We start from the raw sequence: 22684 nt of genomic DNA on the forward strand, positions 1-22684 counted from the left end.
TTTGAAGGCTATAAATATTCCGTTGATGGATGCATCATAATTTGTTTTCACCAGTCTTTTATTGATAGGTATCAAACTATTGATTATTTTGCTGTTATAAATAGGGCTTAAGTGTGAATATCCTTACACATATCTTGTATAATTTTATACATATATGTTCATATTATGTATTTATAGCAATAACATTTCTAGTTCAAAGGATATGTGCATATAGAATTTTGATAGACCTTACCAAAGTGCCCTCAAAAGGTCACATTGATTGTATATTACAACCAGTGGTTGACTGTAAATTGTGTTTTGGATTTTGACTAAGTGTCTTTTTAAAAAAAAAAAAAACTTTTGTTTTCAGAAGTTTCTGTTGCTTTGTTTTCAAAAATTCACATGACTAAAACTAGACGTTATTGTTTACATTTTCATGTATTCATTTATTTATTCATCTGGTAATCATTATCTGCCTGTTATATACCAGGCACATAACTTCTTTCCTTCCTTTTTTCCCTCCTTTCTTTTTGTCTCCCTCCCTCTCTCTACACCCTGATCTCTGTTCTTTTTTCTCATCTTAAGATAGTGATACTTGTACATACCTTATAGGGTAAAGTTCTTGTGCAAGTGCTTGGCATATAGTAAGTGCTCAGTAAATATTCACCATTATAATTTTTCAGTGAAGTTGTCTTGCTCTCTGCAGTTTTGTTTGCCAGTTCCTTTTTCTGTGGTTTGTTTTGCCTCTGTATTTTGTTTGAGGCTTTCCTCAAGTATCTATTGATCTCTGCTGACAATTTATAGTTAAGAGTGAGGCTAAAGAGATGAGGGACTTTTTGACATGTGGATGTCACTGTAGATTGATTACATATTGAGAGGTCATTTTTGTTTGTCACTATTCCTAGCCCACTCCACCCCCAATAAAACCATCAATATGTAGATTTTTTTTCTCCAGAGAGATATCCTGGAGTGATATCCTATGTTTGGGAGCTGAGAGGGAGAGGGATCCTGTGTGAATCTCGATCAGTATGTATACTTACCCTTAACTTTGCCTCTTTCAAAGTGGCACCTCACCCAGTGCCCTCTGCTGTTTGGGTCCCTGTAGTTCAGTTTCTCCAAGGAATAAACCTTTGTCTCCTGCTAGACTGGGGGAGGGCTAATTGTCTGATGCTTATGTAGACTTTCATCCAGTCCTTTATTTGCTGTCCTGTATCTCACCTCTGCCTTCTGTGTTACTTGGTGCTTCCAATTTTGGAATCTTCCTAGTTTCTGTGATGCAAATGTATTGATCTTCTACTGTGCAAACTCTTAGGTTTCAGCTTCCTCTGCCCTCTGCCCTGCTAAGTCTGCTTTCCATCTTAGAAAAATGGGTTGACATCTCTGGTCTGCTTTTGTCTCCTCTGCTATTCTTTATGTTTTTCTGGGTGTATACCTTTTCTATTTCTTCATTGTTATTTTAATAGATTTTTTTAAAGGTTGCAGAGATAAATGTGTAAATTTAGTCCTTCATGTTTAACCAGTTATTGATGATTTGGTAATAGTTTTTTTTCTTTGAATTTTTTTTTAGAGTAAAAAACCCTACCCCTGAGACCCTACCCTTTCAAGTGAATTTTTTTGATCTTACAAATTCAATTAATGTATTCAATATGTTGAAACTACATCAAGCTGATTAAATTTCAGGGTCTTAGAAATCAGGTACGGGCAATTATGTTATGTGTACATATACATATGTGTGCATTTAAAAAATTTCCTACCAGGTACTCACTAAATTTATTTATAAAGAATGAGTGCAGTTTTAATTTATTCTTTAGTTCTTAGTTTTCACATAAGAATACATTTGCCTCCTCATTTTAGCAATTGGAGTTGCTCAGCAAATGAGTAATCTTTATATTCTCTCAGAAATTGGAAATATGGTATTTAATGTGTCGCCATCATTGAAAGTTGATTGTATCACTTGCAGGGTTTTTGGACACTGTGCTATTATGCAGGTTTTTAAAAATAATGTTTGGTATAATCACTTTCAGATGATGGCAGCCTCTCTTGCTAAGGTCTCCTTTATGTACTGATTACTGTTGTTATATATCCGTGCTATCTGATAGACATCCAGTAGACATCATCACATCACACTGTGATGATGGAAGTGTTCTGAATCTGTGCTGTTCAATAAATACAATAGCCAATAGCCACACGTGCCTGTTGAGCACTTGAAATGTGGCTAGTGTGACTAGGGAACTGAATTTAAAATTTTATTCAAACATTAATTAAGGAGCCACATGTGACTAGTGGCTACCATATTGGACAGCATAGTTATAAAACGTTATTCTGATAGGATGTGCTAAGTGTTTTATTCAAATTATTTTATGTTGTTATTCATTTAAATTAGTTTGGAATAAAGTATTCAACCGAGGAATAAGAGTTAGCTGAGTTGTTCCAAGTTCATTATTCATTATTATAATTTGAAATACATTTTTCTTTGACTTCCATAAGAATAAAAATATGCAGATTGCTATTTCCGAATTGAAAAGAAAATATGTTTTAGATGAGTGTGCCATGCCAGTTATTTGGAGTATTTTTGTGTGCTGACAAGATATTGAAAGTCAAAGTGGAAGGTGAAAGTGAGCCTCTCCAGTGTTTTCTTCCATCTTTCAAGAGAAAGGGGAAATACTGTTTGAGTCAAACCTTGCTGTTGTTTTAGAGTGCTTATATTATTGAAAATAGTCATAGTAATGTTTTGGCTTTGCTTTTTTTTTTTTTTTTTTTGCATGATCATAGCTTACCTTTAATTATTGGGCTCAAGCTATCCTCCTACCATAGCTTCCCCGAGTAGCTGGGACTATAGGTGCCTGCCACCACATGCTGCTAATTTTTTTTTTGTTTTGTTTTGTTTTGGTTTTTTTTTTGAGATGGAGTCTTGCTCTGTCACCTAGGCCGGAGTGCAGTGGTGCAACCTCAGCTCACTGCAACCTCTGTCTCCTGCGTTCAAGTGATTCTCCTGCCTCAGCCTTCTGAGTAGCTGGGACTACAGGCACGCACCACCACGCCCGGCTACTTTTTGTATTGTTAGTAGAGTCAGGGTTTCACCATGTTGGCCAGGCTGGTCTCAAACTCCTGACCTCGTGATCCGCCTGCCTTGGCCTCCCAAAGTGCTGCGATTATAGGCATGAGCCACCGCACCCAGCCTGTGCTGCTAATTTTAAAAAATTTTTGTAGAGAGAAACTCTCACACTATGTTTCCCAGGCTGGTCTTGAACTCTTAGACTCAAGCAATCCTCCCTACTCGGCCTCTGGAAGCACTGGGAGTGGCCTGTTTTTGCATTTTTAAAGTTTGGATGAAAATGCTTTGTGACATCAAACTTTTTTGTGAACTACAGATTAATTGGCTAACTAGAATTATGCTATCAATTGAGGTTTGTAGTAAGTTGAGTGTCATTTAATTGGTAAAATTGTCAGTTTTTATAAAAAAATAAAAAGCATGGGACTAAGAAGCATGGGTTTTGGGAGTTGAAGGTTGCGTTGAGCTGAGATTGCGCCACTGCATTCCAGCCTGGGCGACAGAGTGAAATTCTGTCTCAAAAAAAAGAAGCATAGGTTTGATTGCAGAACATTACAATTCTGCTTTTATTTTAAGTGAAATACAGCATTTTGGAATATTAATTAGCATAGTTACCACTACGCATGTAGTTTAGCAAAATATACTATATTTACTATTTTATACAATATTATTATTAACAGTTGAATATTATTCATGCCTTTGAGAAGATATATTAAACAATTATTTCAAACTCTTTTTTTGTTCTACTGAAGGCCTCAATCCCTTCTTAGTTTTTCATTCTCAGCAAAAGATTTCTCCTTCTATTTTGTAAAATATGAGCACTCACATTCTTGTTCTTTCTTATCAACTTGCAGTCATCATCACTGATTCCCCACCACCTCTTGCATTACAGTGGGAAAAGTGTCCTGTTCTGACAAAAACAGATCTCTCCAGCTAAGGTCTTACTTCCTCCCTTTTTACCTGTTCTTTTTTTTTGAGACAGGGTCTCGTATTGCCCAGGCTGGAGTGCAGTGGTGTGATCATGGCTTAGTGCAGCCTTGACCTCCCAGGTTCAAGCAATCCTCCTACCTCAGCCTCTTGAGTAGCTGAGACTAAAGGTGTGCACCACCATGCCCAGCTAATTTTTTAAACTTTTTTATAGGAATGGGTTCTCCTTATGTTTTCTAATCTGGTCTTGAACTCCTGGCCTCAAGTGATCCTTTTGCCTTGGCCTCCCCAAAAGTGCTGAGATTACAGGTGTGAGCCACCGCTTCTGGCCACATGGATCTTGTATATCAGTTATTTCACTTGTTTTATGTAGTTTCAGCCTATCTCCATTATTTTTTTTCTCTTTGTGTTTTAGTAAGCTCCACTCTTCTTCATATGTAATAGAAGGGAGGCAACCCTTCTCCTCCCTTCTTCCTTTTTTTCTGATCCAGGCTTTTTGAAAGAACTGTTTATATTCATTTTCTCTAATTCTTTCCTTGCAAGCCATGCTTTGACATGATTTTGATGCATGCTGAAGTTTGAGAATCACCACCCTACCCTATCTTTGTGGGTCAGTCAGGAAGCTCACTATTATTGCTATGAATTGGAATCACTGGTTATAGGTTTTAAAGGACCGTTAGTTTCCACTTAAATAGACACAGAAGAATCAACTTCTGGTGGGGCAGGATGGTGTTTAGACTTAGAAATCATAACTGTAGGTGAATTAATTAAGATTGGATTTGGCAGTGAGTGACAGAAACCCAATATAGTGGTAGCTTAAAAATATAGTTCACTTCTCCTACAAACACGGGTAATCCAGGTTTGGTGACTACATGATTATCAAGAACCTAGGCCCCTTTACTCTCGTTGCTCCACCATTTCCAGCACTCAGCTGCTACTTCATGGTTCTGTTTGGCTGCTATAGCTATAGCCATCCTTTTTACATTCTAGTCAACAGGGAGGAAAAAGAGGAGATACTTTCTCCTTTTAAAGAAACTTCCCAGCAGTTGTCCAGAACTTTTAGTCCAGTTGGCCATACCCAGTTGTAAGGGAGCCCGGAAAATAAGTTTTTATTTTAGGCAGCCTTGTGTGCAGATACAGTTTCTACCACTGTAGGGAAAGGGGAGAACATACGTGGCAGGGATAACAGCCTCTGCCATGATAAGCTCTTGGGAGCTTTGAATGGCTCAATCAGTAAACAATATTGCTTATTATAAGTAGTGCACTATGAAAGGTTAATTGTGGGAAAATGAGGGAGATTGCGGGGAGGAGAACAGAATTGCAAAAAATAAAAATAAAAAATCTCCCGCTTGGTTTTGTAAGAGATTCCATTTACTTGGGGAGATCAGACATGCATACATAAGTTACAGAGCAATGTAAGAATCAGAGGATGCAATTAGTGGGGGAATCAGACTCACATGGGATTTATTTTTGGAGGCAGGCATCTCTAAAGGACTGGAGTTTTGAGAAAACAGAAGAGAATTGACATACTTTTGGGTAAATGGAGTTCTTTGTACAAGATATTAATCACTGTTTTGTACCCTTAACACTTAAGAGTCTTAACACTTATTTCTAATGTAGAGTTGAGGAAGGAATTATAATAAACCTATGAGAAATCTCTGTTGAGTAAAATGATAAATAATATCCTTGTTAATTTATTAATTTATCTTACTTTTGACAGCTATTTATAGTACTTTCAATTTCAAAATAGACAAAAGGTTTGTCTTCCAATTTGTATGTGGTAATCAGAACCATTGTAACTTGTGACCTCCCCAATTGAATAACTGAATGATTTTATAGAAATAACAATAGTAAATTTTGTGAGTAGAGAAAAAGAAGCCAAGAAGTCATAGAAGAGAGAACAAAGGGAGTGGACTTGGAGTATTGTAAAAAACAGTGGGTTTGGCAGAGTTCACTGGTGTCTTAAAAACATTTAAAAATGAAGTAGTGTGATCTACTAATAGAGTTTTGCTTTTTTTTTACTTTTTTTACTTAATATTATAATGTGTACATTTTTTCTTGATGAAAAATTTTTTCTAAAGCATGAGTTTTAAAATTTATTGTGTATAGCATTCCATAGTTTGGATTTACTATAATGATTTACCCCATAAACTTATTATTAGACATTTAAATTGCTTATAACATTTTTGTAACTATGAACAAAGATAAACAATTTAAGTCTTTAAAAAGTGACTTAGTGAGCACAGAAGCTACATGTTGGAATATAGAGTATTACTGGAGAGAACTTTGAGGTAGCAGAGATAGTATTTTGAGTTTTCCTCTAAAATGAGGAAGATGATGATCCTATAGAAAGTAGTGGAATGAAGCAATTAATAGCTTATAAAATTTGGACTTTAGTCATCTACTTAAGAAAATTAAAGCAAAATATGTAGTATTGCTGGTTTACATAAACTAATACAGTAACATAAATGTGGATAATTTACATTTTATTCCTTAGGTATACATACATTAAGTTTCATGTATTTACTGATGTCTAAATCATACTGATTTTTAAGTAGTGAAATGACATTTTATTTTTGTTTGGAAAACAAATCCTTCACTTTAAATTGGTTCATTGTTTTCTATTAGAGTTTTGTAGTATGAAACTATTCAGTTTAGAAAAGAAATGCATACAAATTTCTGTTCAAATATGCATATGCTTTTATTGGGCTTATTGTATGTATCTTGATTTACAGGCCTTTTTGCAAATGTGTAACTTGCCTATCAAAGTAGTTTGTAGGGCAAATGCAGAATATATGTCTCCATCTGGTAAGTGTGTTTTTTTTTTCTTCTCTGTTAATATTATGGAGTGATAAAATTATAGTGATAGTCCAGTTTGTATCTACATGTTAAAATGCCTGATTTTTTTGTTTACCCTTTGAAGAATCTTTCCATGGTTTTAGAAAGTAACAATTGCAAATTTGACAGTCTTGGGGTTGGCATATCTATTCATTTCAACTGTGATCAGAGATGGTTACTGACATGTGGAAATGGTTTTAATAGTAAGGGAATTGTTTTAAATAGTAAATGTTAAGGAAATACATGATCTCAGATTTCCCTAGTCTTAATGTACATAAGACTTTCCTGTTGAGAAAACAAATTTTAGTAATAATGAATCCATTTACTATTCAACACGTCTTTCTAAATTATATTCTCCCATAATACAGGTGAAAGAAGAGAGATTGTAGAAAAATTAATTTGTCATTAGATCTTAAAGTCATCACTGAATGTTTTTGGTTTCTAATTATTTTTTCTAATGCTTAATTTTAACAGGATTTGAGATGCTTTAGCCTTCCTGTTTTTTAAAATCAGTATTATCTTTATGTCAGTAGACTAAATTACTGTTTTAAATAAATAATTCAAAGAATTTTTAATATAAAAATGTGCTACAAAGCTGATAAATGTTATACATAATTATGGATGATTATTGTAATTATGGTTTTGTTGGAGCAATAATAAGTAGAATTACTCCTTTTTGAATAAATTATTAAATATAAATGATTGGTATAAGTGTGTAACATTGCTTTTTAGGGAGACATTTTTCATTTTGATATGATAATTTAGGAGTGACTTGTGTTAAACTTTTTTTTTTCCACCTTAAGTTTTTAAGGGTAGTAGAAATTGTTAAAAGGTATGAAGACACCCCTTCTGTACATACTGAATGTTGTTTTATATAAATACCTGGTTTTAGAGGTTTATGAATATACATTTAGAAAATATTTCCATAAAATAATTTCTAGGCTTGTAAATGTAAACATATTTTAGATTCTTGGAGGGCATTCGTTGACTCATTGTTGTGTTGGTTTTATACGTAGATTTTAGGAACTACAGAATTCTGGTGAAATAAGTTATGTTGTGTTCTGTCCATCCTTTTCCTCTATGTAGTCATACAAAAAGTGTTTGTATATTTATGTAAAAAGGTTAGTAATCTAATGCTAAAGTTCAGATCTTTGGCAAGTGAGATATCAATATAGTTTATCCACCTGTTTCCTAAAATTACTATACTTAGTGTCATTTAGGTAGATACCTATTTTCTTTTTATTAGACTGCGCAGAAGACAAACATAAATATTCTAGAGACATACAAAAATATACATTCTTTCATAGGAGTCTCCTATAGGTAGATGAAAATGGCACTTTCTACTAAGATATTTAAATTTTATCATATCTCAGATTGGTATTCTCTTTCATTTAATGATTTGAGGTGATAGGGAAATGTTTTTTATTGTATTTGCTGCTTTGATCTTGTGGTAGATTTTTAAAGCAGAGAGTATGGAATAGTCAGAAGACCAGTTGACTTAAACTCTTATTTCCTAAAGAGTTAGGAAATCTTTAACTAATCCTTCTGTGACTTTGTCACATATTAACTATTTCTTTGAGAAATTTCACTTCTCTGCACCTCAGTGACTTCATCTGTAATATAAGGTAGTCAGATTAGATGACATCCAAGGTCCTATTTCTTGCGTTCTTTAAATCTGCCAACTTGTTTGGCAACATATTCTTGCTTTCTTTAGAATAAAAATTTTAAAAGTGATTATTCTGTCTAAGACGGTAAACAAAGCCCTCAGTTTTCTTATATGACCTTTGATTGGCACCAGAAAATAACTGTCTTACTGTGTTTTTGCCTGATACCTGCAATAATAAGGAGATAACATTGGCTCCATTTTCATTAAGCAGGCTAGTGACAGAAAACATTATTCACTTCTGATTTGTTGTCTTTGTTTTTATATATCTCTTTATATTTAGAGATATATAAGATTAATACTCAGTTGACTATCCACACTTCTTTTTGCTTCAGAATTGACAACGCTCAATGTATTTTTAAGAAAAGAAACAAAATACAAACTCCTGTTTCCAAGAACCTGAAACTGGTCATTAAAAACAAGGAATATGCTTTGCTCTAAAAATATTATACCCCAAAATACTCTTTGTCTAGGTACTAAATAGTTTTCATTCTCAGATCATTTGACCTCAGGGGACCTGTAATAATTCTGGTAGTATAGTAATTACAAAGATTTTATCCCGAGTTAAGAAAACAATATGGCCTAATGCTTAACCAGATAAAAAAAATTTTTTTGCAAGATTTATAAAGCAGTAGAAGGAAGGAATGCAGAATTGGCAACGGGGAAATATCTTCTCAATACATCTATTGAGTTGTTGTGTTCCAAAAGGCCTGCCTTCTCTTTGTAATGCATGTTGTCCTATGGATGCAGTTGAAGCTTTTGTTAGGCCCCTGTACTTCATCCATTACCCCCAGGCTGACTGAGCCAGAGAGGAGTCAATCTATTGAAAAGGAACAGGAAGAAGCCTGCTGTTAGTGTGAACTCTATTTGAACTAGGTCTGACAGCAGGTTTCATTCTTTAGCATTTGGAGTAGACCCTTCTTGCTATTTGGAGATTATTTTGTTCTCTCATCTCTAATAATTCCATCAAGTATTAGTATTTGTTAAAGTGAAATATTTCTTTTTTAATGTGACATTTATCTATAGAAGCTAGTTTTTATAAACATACTATTATTTTTTCCCACATGTTGGGAACATACTCTGGTATTACGACTCACTAACTAGCATGCCTTCAAAGATGGTTAATTCTTTTAATTCTTGCTATTTTGAGTCAAAGAGATTTATTGATATACAATTACCGCTTAAAATGTTGATCTCAATGGGTATCAAAGACTTAAAAGATGTAAAAAGGTTTTTTAAATGTAGTTCACAGTATAGATTGATTCACTGTACTCTGAAAAGAAAGCTTAAATTTCTTTGAAATATATCAGTGGTCATGTACCAATGTCCTGGCTTGGTTCATGTAATTTGGATAATTAGTGTTTGCTGCTATATGGTGATATGTTTGTGTTGGCTCTGAAAAGAGAATGTTATGTGATCTGTTATTATGTCTAAGTGAGAACTCTAGAAATGAATTTACCTGTTCTTTTTTTCTAAAGTTGGTTAGTAATCAGTTTAAAAACTTACAGAATTTAATATACACATCTGACAAAAATTTTCAAAAGTTACAGTTTTATGAAATCCCTATTTATAAATACCTGAGTTTTGTGTTAATTTTTTTAAATTATCATAAACTTTAACATACTGAAAGTATTGTTATAAATACTTTTTTTTTTCTTTCAACAGGTAAAGTACCTTTTATTCATGTGGGAAATCAAGTAGTATCAGAACTTGGTCCAATAGTCCAATTTGTTAAAGCCAAGGTAATAAAAAGATATTAAATGTATTTGATCACAGTTACCAAGTCATTCATCATTCTTTAATGTGTCTTAACATTTACATTGATTTCAGCCTAGTTTTATAAAATGCCAATGCAAACTACTGGAAAATATTTCTGAAGTGTAAGTTAGTATTTTTTCATGATATAATGGCAAAAGAGGTAGGTTTTTTTTCTTTATTGATGTCAAATTTATTAAAGGTATGTAATTTTAATATCTAGTCAAAAGAGATGGTTTGATCTTTACAAAATGGTAGATGATTTTCTAACTTATGCTTACTAGAACTGTGGTCATAAATGAAAAACTATTAGGTTTTGAAGTGTCTGGCTGACCTTTGAAAAGGGAGATACAGGATTTGTTTGAAGTTGAATGTATTTATCCATTTGAATGATTCTGCTTTTAATTTATTCAGTTTAGATTTTAATAGTTATTAAGGAACAACTCCCATTAGTGTTTCTGAAAAATCATTCCAGACTTTTCTTTTTGCATATATAGAAAAACCTAGATCATACTAGTATGTATTATTTTGCAACATACCTTTTAAAATCATAAATATGTTTGGAAATTCTTCCATATTAATAGCTGTAGATATATATCATCCTTTCACATTGTTGTATAGTGTTCTGCTGTATTGGATATATATATATATATATATAATCCTTTCACATTGTTGTATAGTGCTCTGCTGTATTGGAGATAGATATATATATATATATATATATATTTTTTTTTTTTTTTTTTTTTTCCTTCAACACCCTCCCCCTGTATTGGATAAATTAGAATTTTATTTACTCAGGTTTATTGATGGGCATTTAGGTCATGGCCAATTTTTTGTTTTTATAGAGTACTAAGATAAGTTTTCTTGTATATACATCTTTGTATAAATTCCTAAGGTTGGTATTGGTACCTTAGGATAAATTCCTAAGAGTGGTGGTATTAGGATGTCATAGGTTATGTACTTTTAAAATCTTGTAATAGATTGCCAGATTGAACTAAAGGTTATATCATTTTATGTATCTCCTAGTTACTATAGTGTATTAGAATTTTAAAATAAGTGGGTTTTTCCCCCCATATCTTTACTAACAGTATTTTTTTCATCTTTGACCACTTTATAAACAGCACATGTCAGTCTTTTGACATTTCCTTTATTTCTAATAAGGTTAATCTCTTAAACAAGGTTTGCTGACCATTCTGTTTTCTTCTTTTGCGAAGTAAAAGAAGTGTAATTGATAGTGTAATTTTCTCTGTTGAAAGATACATTTGTATAATGACAAATAAGTACATACTAATATTTTGTAGTGATAGCAGAGTATTATTTATGCTTTTATATAAAGTAATTTTTAGGGGGCATTTTGGAAGTTTAATTCATTGTATAGTTGCATGTTATATTATTTGTTAGTAAGATAACTGAAAGTTTTTGTATATTTAATATGATGCTCTTTTAAATTTTTTTAAATTCCCTTTAGGGCCATTCTCTTAGTGATGGGCTGGATGAAGTCCAAAAAGCAGAAATGAAAGCTTACATGGAATTAGTCAACAATATGCTGTTGACTGCAGAGGTAAAATACTAGATGATATGGCTTGAAAATAAGCTTTTTCTCTCATTCTCATAAAATATAATCTTTCTTATGGGTTAAAGTTATTGAGAAATGGGAAAATAGTCAAGTAATTCTAGAGTTGAGATGGCTACCTAAATTATTTGATTATTACCTTTGAACAAGTTATCTGACATTTTCAGTTCTAGTTTTTCTGTTTATAAAAAGGAGTGATTCTTGCCTACTCATTATTTTACTTTGGCCTTTTGAAATTTACTTAAATAATATCTGTAAAACACTTTAATGGTATTTAGACATGTATTGTGTGAATAAAAATATTTTTATAACATACCATCATTACATTTAATAATTGTGGATAGCAGCTAAGGAAAACAAACCGCTACATGTGTGACTTATGAAATTAGCTTATAAAAAATTGCCTTGGCAAAAAATAACTTTCTTTATCCTTTTCCTCTTTGGTATTCTAAAGTTTAGTGACTGTTCTTTTGTTCCTAGCTGTATCTTCAGTGGTGTGATGAAGCTACAGTAGGGGAGGTGAGTGGTTCTGTAACATTTATCTTAATTAAAATTTAATGAGAAAACACTTTTGCTCAGAATCGCAAGTCCCTGCTCATAAATGAAACATTGTGGTTTATACCATTAGTGATATAGTTTTTCACTTACTTTAATTTTGCTTGCACATACGTTTTAGGGAAGCTATGTGTCATTGTTTGATATAACGGGTTGCAAAGTACATAAAAGTTTATATATTTTTAAAGGGAATGTCTTAAAATTTTAATTTTTTAGATTGCAAGCTGTGTATTTTTTTCAGATTGCTCTATTTATGTTCTCGGAAAATATATTTCTTTTAGAATTCTATTTGTAAAAACGGGCGTTGCTTTTAGGAAGGATCACCTTTTTTACAAAATCTTTTTGTTTTAGATCACTCATGCTAGGTATGGATCTCCTTACCCTTGGCCTCTGAATCATATTTTGGCCTATCAGAAACAGTGGGAAGTCAAACGTAAGATGAAAGCTATTGGATGGGGAAAGAAGACTCTGGACCAGGTCAGTTCAGGTTGAAGTTGACAAAACCCTCAACTTTTATGCATTGAAAGAATCATTCTTTATATTGATACTCCTTTAAAAAAATATATAAGATTTGCAAGAAAACCATTTGCTGTTATTTTCACTAACATGAAGTAATTTTATTTCTAAAAAATCATACATGCTTGATGTAAAGCAAACAATACAATTCAGATATGTGTAAAAAAGCAATAAAACTTGCCTGAAATCTCATCACCTAGAAATTACCACCCTTAACTATTTGGAGAGCCTTCTTCTAGATGTTTCTTAGTAACCTTTTCTCAAATGGGATCATTATGCCTGCTACTGTATAACCTGAGAGTTTTTCTTTTCTTTTTTTTAAATTGAACAGTACATTGTGGGCACCTTTTATGTAACTAAATACAGATCTGCAGCATCAGGGCTTAAAAAAAAAGCCCTGTTAAATACAGTACTTAACATATCTCTATCTCTATCTATCTATCTATCTATCTATCTATCTATCTATCTATCTGTCTATATTTTTGCTACTAAAGTAGCAAAACTTAAAAATACTTATCTTGTCCACAAGCATCATTAAGTTAATTAATGCCCATGTTTTCCAAGGCTACCCTTAATACTAGCCAGCCATCTCACTGATGTGTGCCATTGGCCACAAGGGGGTTTCAGTAAACGAATAGGGATAGAATAAATAAAAATCTATCTCCACTAGTGAGAAAACAACTCAAATGCTTTTTACTCATGGTGGGTCAATGGTGTTACCTTTATTAAGTCGATTTTTTGGTATATGCGAAGCCATTTGAATATATGGATTCAGGAAGACACTTTTGTTCTTGACAAAATCCTTATAAGTAACTTAAATGTACTTGTGTTTTGAAGGACATTCACTGAGAATTTCTTCCTATTTCTTATATAGAAAGTATTACATATATATGTGGTCTATAGTCTTATTAAAATATAAAAGGTTAACCTAAATTTATATTTTTGTTATAAACTGTGATACAAGTTACGTTTTAGATACTTTTTATTGTTTTGCTAATTGAAATACTTTTCCTTGGGGTTCATTGCCTGTGTTAGGTCTTAGAGGATGTAGACCAGTGCTGTCAAGCTCTCTCTCAAAGACTGGGAACACAACCGTATTTCTTCAATAAGCAGTAAGAAATTTTACTTTTTTAAAGTTAATTTTCTGTACTGTTAGGTTGCAAATTTCTTTTTTTCATAAAAGAATTCTTTTTCAAGAAAAGATTTAGCTATTTTTATAATTTTTGTACTCAAATATTTTTGTGGCACTTCTTTACTCTCAGGCACAATGCTAGGCTCTAGGAGACTAAGATTTCTAAAATATGGTCCTTATCATTAAGAATTTCTCTTAAAGGCAGTCATGTAAATCAATCATTGTATGATAAGGTTTTAATGAGGTAGTTCAAGGTGCTATATATGGAACTACAAAATCTTAACGAAATTCTAAACTTGTAAAGGACTATCAGACATGAAGGAAAGTAAGTTACTATTAATGTAACTATGGTTTTCTATATAGAATGATACCTGGAGGACTAGAAGAGTCAATAAAACTAAATATTAAAAAATATTGTTTGATGGACAAGCACTATTATGAACTTATCTTTTAAATGTTAATGAAAATATTTATAAAACACAGAAATTAATATGAAGGATATAGGTTAAATATATGTGTATATATGTAAGTTGAATAATGTTTCATTGACAGATTTACTTTTGCAGTTTTGAAAAGAATCTAATGAAGGCACAGAATGAATTATCCTTTGTTAAAAAATTATAATTTTAATATATCAGAATCGGCTGTCCTGTGACCCAGTGTAAGATGGGCTTAAAGCATTTTAATCTCAAAACTTTCCCTAGAAAGTCTAACCTTTTCTTGGCATTTTAATAAAAATTATTTGATTTTTAGATTAATAATTTCTAAAAGGCTTTATTTGCTATTATGTGTTATAGCATCATAAGCATTCCTCTTCTATAACCATATCAAAACATATTTGGGTAAAGATAATATTTGTAGTAAAAATGACTATGATGATAGTTTGGAAATATTTAAGTTATATTAATCTATAACCAAGTAATATATACTATATATAATTGATACTAAAATAAAATCTGGGGTCTGTGCAGAAAAATCTTCAGAATTCAAACCGTGAAATTCTGGTGGGTAAAGCTTCTGCAACTCTGTTCCTATTTCTAGTGATGTTTGCTATGCAGATTCTATTTTTCAGTCCCTAACACAAGAGAAATGTATCCAAATGTCAGTATTACGTGATTTCTTTTCTTTCTAACAGAGGAATTCTTAGGAATTGAAAAGCTCAGAAGGGGTGTGTTTTATTGAAATGCGTTATTCTATTTTAGTTTTGTTACGCACACTGTCTTTAGAGGAGGCCAGGAGAATAGATCTAACTTACTTTTCTTCTCAATTAAACTCATTGTCATTGTGTTAGTAACCAGAGTTTGGCATGTGACTCAGTGGAAATATCAAGATATCATTTTTCTTCATAAGGGCACAATTACATTTAAACTTGTGATGAAAACTTCTAACTTAGAACAGTTCAAACACCAAAGCCTTGCTTTTGAAGAACTATTTAATTGATATTATGATGTAGAGTTTTGACATAATTTTCCTTTACATGATACTTAGATAAACATTTTCCCTAAAAATAAGATTAAAGATAGAAGAGATTTAATTTTTAATTTTATTTGATCATTTAATTAATATTAAAATGCAAATAAAGTACATTTAGAAAAAAGTAACTGGTATTTCACTTTCTTGTGCCAACATTTTTTCTCATTCCTTTATCTGTAGCAGGAGTCATTACTTTGTGAGATACTATGTTGAATAGAGCTGTGGCCTAAGTCAGGATACATAGTATTATACTGCAGGTCAGAGGGTCTGAATTCTATTCTTGGCTCTGACATAGCTCTAAGTTACTCTAATTTCTCTATGTATACGCCAGTCCTAAAATTAGAATTAACCCCCTACAATTAGAATTAATCCCCTAAAATTAGAATTAACTTTCCTTCTAGCTCAACTACTGGGGATGTTGGGAGGACTCATGAAAGAAACCAAATACCTTTACTTGATGAGAGAAAAGGAAAAGGGTAGTTAAGGGAGATCTCACAGAAAGAATAATAATTGGGAAAAGAGGCCAAAAAGCAAGGGGCTTGATTTACAAAACTTGAGTGACAGCCCTAAAGATAAGTGATTGGGATGTAAAGAAAAGATACGTAGATTATTTGTAGTACTATAAAGAGATGAAAAGTTAATAATGGGAAAGAACAATTAGGAAACACTCAGACAAAATGCTTTTGAAACTAGATGATACTATGAAGGTATCAGAGAGAAATAAATGTGAAATAATGAATAAGCAAAGCAAAAAAGATGAGTGCCAGAAAAATCTTAAATGGAAAATGTTAGGAAAATGTTGAATTTTACTGAGTGCCAGAAAAATCTTAAATGGAAAATGTTAGGAAAACGTTGAATTTTACTGTTTTTATTTTGATATTCAAATGAAAAAATAGTAGATAACCAACAGGAATGTGGAAAGAATAATAATGTAAGAAGGCATCAAATTTCTTAGGACTTTAAAAATATATTTGTCACCCTGAAATATTTTTCTAATAAAGTCTATAAAGATAAATGCAATAATATATGAAACATCTTAGAGCTCATAGGAGGGGAATTGCTGTCTATATTTGAATTATAATCACAAACTATTTGGTAAGCAGAAGGGTAGAAAGTTATGTTTTCTCTTCACATGATATAGCAAGATAATTAAAATTGGAGGTATATGAAGATCTTGACTTGATTAAACAGTTCAGTAGAAATACTGGATAAAATATATTTGTTGCTTGTCTTTTTGTTAAGTCAGGTTTATTGATGTGTAATTTACATCTGGTAAAATTGGCACTTTTATGTGTGTAGTTCTATGAATTTTAACAAAGGCATATGGTTGTATAACTGTCACCTATCAACTAAAATATTATTTGTACTTTTTAAAAAGAAAGACTTGTTGGAATCAGTAATTTATATATGTCAGAGTCAGTATAAGGAGTTGCTCAAATTTGGAAAAATTACAAAAAATATGCTTTAAAGGTTAAGTGTGTGTGGATATATACAGTCATACCCTGTATGGCAACCTTTCAGTCTGTAATGGACCAAATATATGATCATGGTCCCTTGAGATTGTAATATGTTTTTACTATACCTTTTCTATGTTTAGATATGTTTAAATACACAAGTATTTGTGTACCATAAATACACATTATCATTGTGTTACAGTTGCCTACAGTATTCAGTATGGCAGTGTGCTGTATAGGTTTGTAGTCTAGGAGCAATAGGGTGTACCATATACTCTAGGTGTATAGCACCATCTAGGTTTGTGTAAGTAGACTCTATGAGGTTCACACAGCGAGAAAATTGCCAAACAGTGCATTTCTCAGAATGTATTCCTGTTAAGCAACACACAACTGTATGTGCTTTGGTTTAATCTGTTGAGTTCTACTTCTGTTGATGTTCTAAAGTAACTTGCCACAAAGTTGCTGTCTTTATGTAAAATCAGATCAGTTTTTATATGCTCATGCCCATATATAATTCAATACCTCTGGAGTTATGTGGATATATATTTGCAGCAAACCACTTCAGGGGTACTTCTGGAGCACTCTCATTTGAGCATACATTGATAGTTGAACTCTTTCAGAGCCTTCATTTATTAATAAAGGGTGCCCATCTATACTACTTGAAGTTGCATCAGAGAATATATGCACCTTTTTTAGGCTCTAGTACAAGAAGTATAGGGTAGCTGGCACTAAACAAGATTAGGAAAATAAGTTCTAAATTGGTAAGATAAGATGTACCTCTTAAGAAATATGTTTAGGGATGTGGAAGAGTTGGTGTTTGTATTATTCTCACCAAGTGCCTCAGCTCAGCTCCACATTTATCCACTCTACGTCCTTGGTTTTTTGCAGGGATCTATTCATTATTAATTCATTCCTGTGATGATAAGATTATGGTGCTGTTGAGTCTAAGGACCCCTGAGATTTTTTTTTTTTAAAAACCATACTGTTGGCTACCCATTTAAACATGGCCATAGATGGCACATTTGACTGATTAACACTTCATGAATGTCAAAAGAGTGGAAGGCTTTCAAAGAATGTAAGTTACTGCTATTGAGAAAATTAAATATTCCACACATCTTAGGATGCTTTCTTTTTTAATTCATGTATTTATTCAGCAAGTGCTATTTCCGTTCCTTAGATACTGTGCTAAGAACTGGGAATATAAAGATATATGCAGCATTGCCTTTAAAGAGCTTGGAGTGTAGTGAGGGAAACAGTTAAGTGAACACAGTTATAATATGATATGAGAAGTGTGTCACCTTTTTATTGGTTCATTCAACACAAATTTATTGCACAATTCCTGCTTTGTGCAAGGAATTGTTCTAGGTATTGGGGATACAGCAGGAACCAAGTAGGTGAGGTCCTTTCTCTACAGGACTTTCTGGTAGAGGAGATGCACAATAAGCAAAAAAAAAAAAAAAATTATATGGTATTAATTATCAAATGTAGAATTAAAAAAGGACCACATGATAAGGAGTGACTACATGTCCACTTTACTTTGGGTGGTCTGAGGAGACTTTAAGATGTGCCATTTAAACCTTATTCTAAAAAATAAGGAGCCAGTGTGAAGTCAGAGGAAGAGTATTTTAGGCAGCAGGAATAGTTGTAGTCAGGGCTCCCTAATTGGCTTGAGTTTGTTACGTTCAAATGCAAGAAACAAAGCCAGTTTGGGTTGTATGCTGTGAATGGTAGGATATGAGGCTAAAGAGGCAGGCAGAGGCCAGATTATCAAGGCTCTGTGTGCTTAGTGTAAGGAGTTTGGCATTTTAGTATAAGTAGAACAGAAATCCATTCGAATATTTTGTGCTTGGAGTTGGTATGATCTGCTGACATTAGTCATTCTGACTATGGTATGGAGAATGAGTAGAAGCAGTAAGACACTTTAGGAGGCTATCTCAGTGGTCTAGGTGACAGATGATGGTAGGTTACACTATGAGATCATAATGAAGAATAAGTAAGTGGTGGCATTCAGGGCATATTTTGGAGGTAGTGTCTCACCAGACTTGCTAATGGATATAGAAGGGTGAAAGAAAGGACTCAAGAGTAGCCCCTAGATTTTTGGCCTGAACAGCTGGTTGGATAGTGGTGCCTTTTATTTTGGGAAGTTTGGGGGACAAGCAGGTTTGGGATACTGTAAATTACTGCTATCAAGAAAATAAAGTATCCCACACATCTTAGTCAAGATGCTCCACATCCTGCTCCACAGATACTCCACATTGAAGTGGAGACGTTATGTAGGCATTCGAATGTATGAATCCAGAGCTCAGGGGAGACATTAGGACCAGAGATAAACATTTAGGAGTCAGTGGCATCAAGATGGTATTTAAAGCCGTGCATCTCTAGGAGACTACTTATCAATAGGGTTCAAGGCTACATAGCTAGTAAGTGATAGTATTGGAATTCAAATTTGGATTTTTACCAACCCCCAAATTTATTCTGCCAAACCAGATTACTGCAACATATTTTCACGTTTATGTAGGCTAGCACATATTTTCTCAAAAACTTTATCACTATGGGACTCAGAGTAATAATTAGCTCGTAATTATGATGGCATTTTCTTGTTTTAGTAATATTGCATTAGTAATTATTTTAATGTAATGTAAATTGGTGATGCCCCATTTATAGATCATTAGTAGTGGGGTAGATTTCATTTTGTTGTTAGCAATATATAATTAAAGAGAAAAAAAAACCCTAGAAATTTTTATGTTGAAGCCATCCTTATGATTTTGTCTCCTTCAGAAATCTAAGTTACTTTAAATGTGGCAAAATTAAAGTTGTGTCTTGTTGTTGATTTGTGATTGGGTATCATTTTTCTGGTCCTATCACCACAGCAAAATCTTTGTGCTTTGACAGCATTTTGTTTATGCATCTATTAAAATACTTAATAAATTGTATTTATTAAAACAACTTTATAATTTATGTTTCATGTACATGTCTTAGAGTATTTTTCTTGTTTTTATGCCTAGCATTTGGTATGGTTTCTGGCACATTGGAGATCTGCTATATTTAGTGACAAAAGTAATGAATTAAATGAATATGATCATTACATCTATATTATTTTAACACACTTAAATGTTGTTACTAAAGAAAGCAAGTCACACAACTAGCAAATCATATTTTTTTTTCATATAGCAGAAACTCCAAGTAAAGTTATATCAAGTTGTGGTAGGATTTGTTTCTTATGTGGCTTTTTTCTTTTAAGTTGATGAATAAAATGATTTTAAAAAACATATCCACGGGGGTCTTTCAAGTATCCACAGGACATTTGTTCCGGGACCCCCACAGATACTAAAAGCCGCAGAGTTCAAGTCTCTTATATAAAATCGCATAATTGCTTATGTAAATTTAATGTATTGAGAAAGAAAGAAAAAATGGTGCAGTGTTTGCATGTAATCTATGTACATCCATATATTTTAAATCATCTCTAGATTACTTATAGTACCCAATACACACAATCTAAATGATAGCAGTAGTGTGATCTCAGCTCACTGCAACCTCCGCCTCCCGGGCTTAAGCCATCCTACCACCTCAGCCTCCCGAGTAGCTAGGACTATAGCCAAGCACCACCATGCCTGGCTAATTTTTGTATTTTTTGTAGAGATGAGGTTTTGCCACATTGTTCAGGCTGGTTGTGAGTTCCTGAGTTCAAACAGTCCGCCCACCTCAGCCTCCCAAAGTGCTGGGATTACAGGCATGAGCCACCATGCTTGGCCTATATTGTTATTTCTAATCTTTTAAAATATTTTGGATCTGAGGTTGGTTGAACCTGTGAGTATGGGACCTGTGGGTGAAGAGGGCCAACTGTGTTTTTTATTGTAAAAGTTAAATGCTACTTACTCACATTACTCTCATTTCTACTTTTAGGCCTACTGAACTTGATGCACTGGTATTTGGCCATCTGTACACCATTCTTACCACACAATTGACAAATGATGAACTTTCTGAGAAAGTGAAAAACTATAGCAACCTCCTTGCTTTCTGTAGGAGAATTGAACAGCACTATTTTGAAGATCGTGGTAAAGGCAGGCTGTCATAGAGTTTATGTGTTAGTCTCAGAAGTCTTAACTTTCGAAATATGTTTTACTTGAATGTTGTATTAGATATTGATGTCAGAATTTTAAAACCAAATTACTGCTTTTTGAAACCTCAAAACAAATTATATAATGTATCTTATATATGTGCTTTATATTGTTATTTGTGTATACATTAAAATAATTTTGAATTATTTCATCTGATATGTTGTATTCTGTATCTTGAAATTTTTGTTTCCTTGAAACATGCATGCATTTAAAAATAAAGCTTAAACAACTGTATGGATGTTACATTTACTTTCTTTTGATTTTTCTGAAAGTCATTCACTGAATTTTACACGTGGAATAAACAGTGTCTTTTCTAAGGCAAGTAATTTGTGTTACATACTCCCAAGATTCCCTTGCTAGATACATGGTGAAGCAGATAATGGGAATAAACACTCTTAACAAGTGTGCACTTAGAAAATATGGATGGTTTTAAGGTAATTAAATTTTGGTGCAGATTTGACATTTAAGAACTTAATTAAAAAACATTTCATCAGAGCAGCTGTGATTTACATTTGATAAAGGAAAAGGTTGAGGAACCTTATTTTTTTGAGACAAGAACGTTTTAATAATGCTCTTTTATTCCTTTGTGGGGAAGGGAAGATAGTTTTCACAAAGGTATTAACAGGAATTTTTATGTAAACACTAAGGATTATATGTTATGTCCTTTTCAAATTTTCTCATAGTTTATATCGTATAAAACCAGGGATGCTCTAAAGAGACAAATGTAAAAAAGGATTTCTCAAAAATGTCTAGAATAATAGTACTTTTATATTTTCTTTTTATGTACCAGGGAATTTTAACTCATTTAATCCTTATAAAAATAGTATGGCTTTGCAGACACTGCTACCATCTGGAGGCGCCTGCCATCAGCCATTGTCAGCTCCATGTTCTCCCACATAGCTGCCAAGTAGGAGTTTCGCGTCTCCTTTGGGCTGTTTGCGGGCAAAGTTCCAAAGACAGCAGAAAACTTTTGTGTCCTGAGCACTGGAGAGAAAGGGTTTGGTTTAAGAGTTCTTGCTTTCACGGAATTATTCCAGAGTTTATATGCCAGGGTGGTGACTTCATGCCATAATGGCACTGGTGGCATGACCATCTATGGGGAAAAACCCGATGATGAGAACTTCATCCTGAAGCATACAGGTCCTAGCATCTTGCCCATGGCAAATGCTGGACCCAACACAAATGGTTTCCAATTTTTTATCTGTAGTGCCAAGACTGAAGGCTTAGATAGTAGGCATGTGGTCTTGGGAAAAGGTGAGAGAGAGGGTATGACTGTCATGGAAGCCATGGAATACTTTGGGTCCAAGAATGGCAAGATCAGCAAGAAGATCACCATTGCCAACTGTGGACAACTCTAATAAATTTGAATTTTGTGTTAACTACCAGACTATTCCTTCTGTAGCTCAGGAGAGCAATCTTCCACTCTGCTTGTTTGCAATATCCCATTATCTTTGTGCTCTCACTGTAGTACTTTGGGTTCCATATTTTCCTTATTCCCTTCTACATCTAGCTAGATTGAATGGTTAAGTTTATGATTATAAAATAAAAACTTGACAACAAAGACAAAACACCATGAAGGTTATTATTCCCAGTTTACAGATGAGGAAATGGAGACACAAAAAATACCTTGTCCAAGGTCATAAAGTTGG

General features: G+C 33.1%; 1 protein-coding gene across 3 annotated transcripts in view; it reads left to right on the forward strand.

Moving 5' to 3' along the window:
• The window catches only part of MTX2 (metaxin 2), a 69170-nt gene extending 47901 nt beyond the window's left edge, over window positions 1-21269 (forward strand). For 2 of the 3 annotated variants that reach the window (XM_054478095.2, XM_063647633.1), the window contains exons 4-10: window positions 6694-6766; window positions 10125-10201; window positions 11683-11775; window positions 12268-12306; window positions 12694-12819; window positions 13894-13970; window positions 20821-21269. In XM_054478095.2, the coding sequence (XP_054334070.1) occupies window positions 6694-6766; window positions 10125-10201; window positions 11683-11775; window positions 12268-12306; window positions 12694-12819; window positions 13894-13970; window positions 20821-20992 (657 nt within the window). In that variant the 3' untranslated portion in view covers window positions 20993-21269. The remainder of the gene's footprint in view (window positions 1-6693; window positions 6767-10124; window positions 10202-11682; window positions 11776-12267; window positions 12307-12693; window positions 12820-13893; window positions 13971-20820) is intronic. The other variant, XM_054478096.2, reaches the window with a different exon arrangement.
• Window positions 21270-22684: the final 1415 nt, after the last annotated feature.

The sequence above is a fragment of the Pongo pygmaeus genome, chromosome 11, assembly GCF_028885625.2.
Source record: "Pongo pygmaeus isolate AG05252 chromosome 11, NHGRI_mPonPyg2-v2.0_pri, whole genome shotgun sequence".
Classification (NCBI taxonomy): domain Eukaryota; kingdom Metazoa; phylum Chordata; class Mammalia; order Primates; family Hominidae; genus Pongo; species Pongo pygmaeus.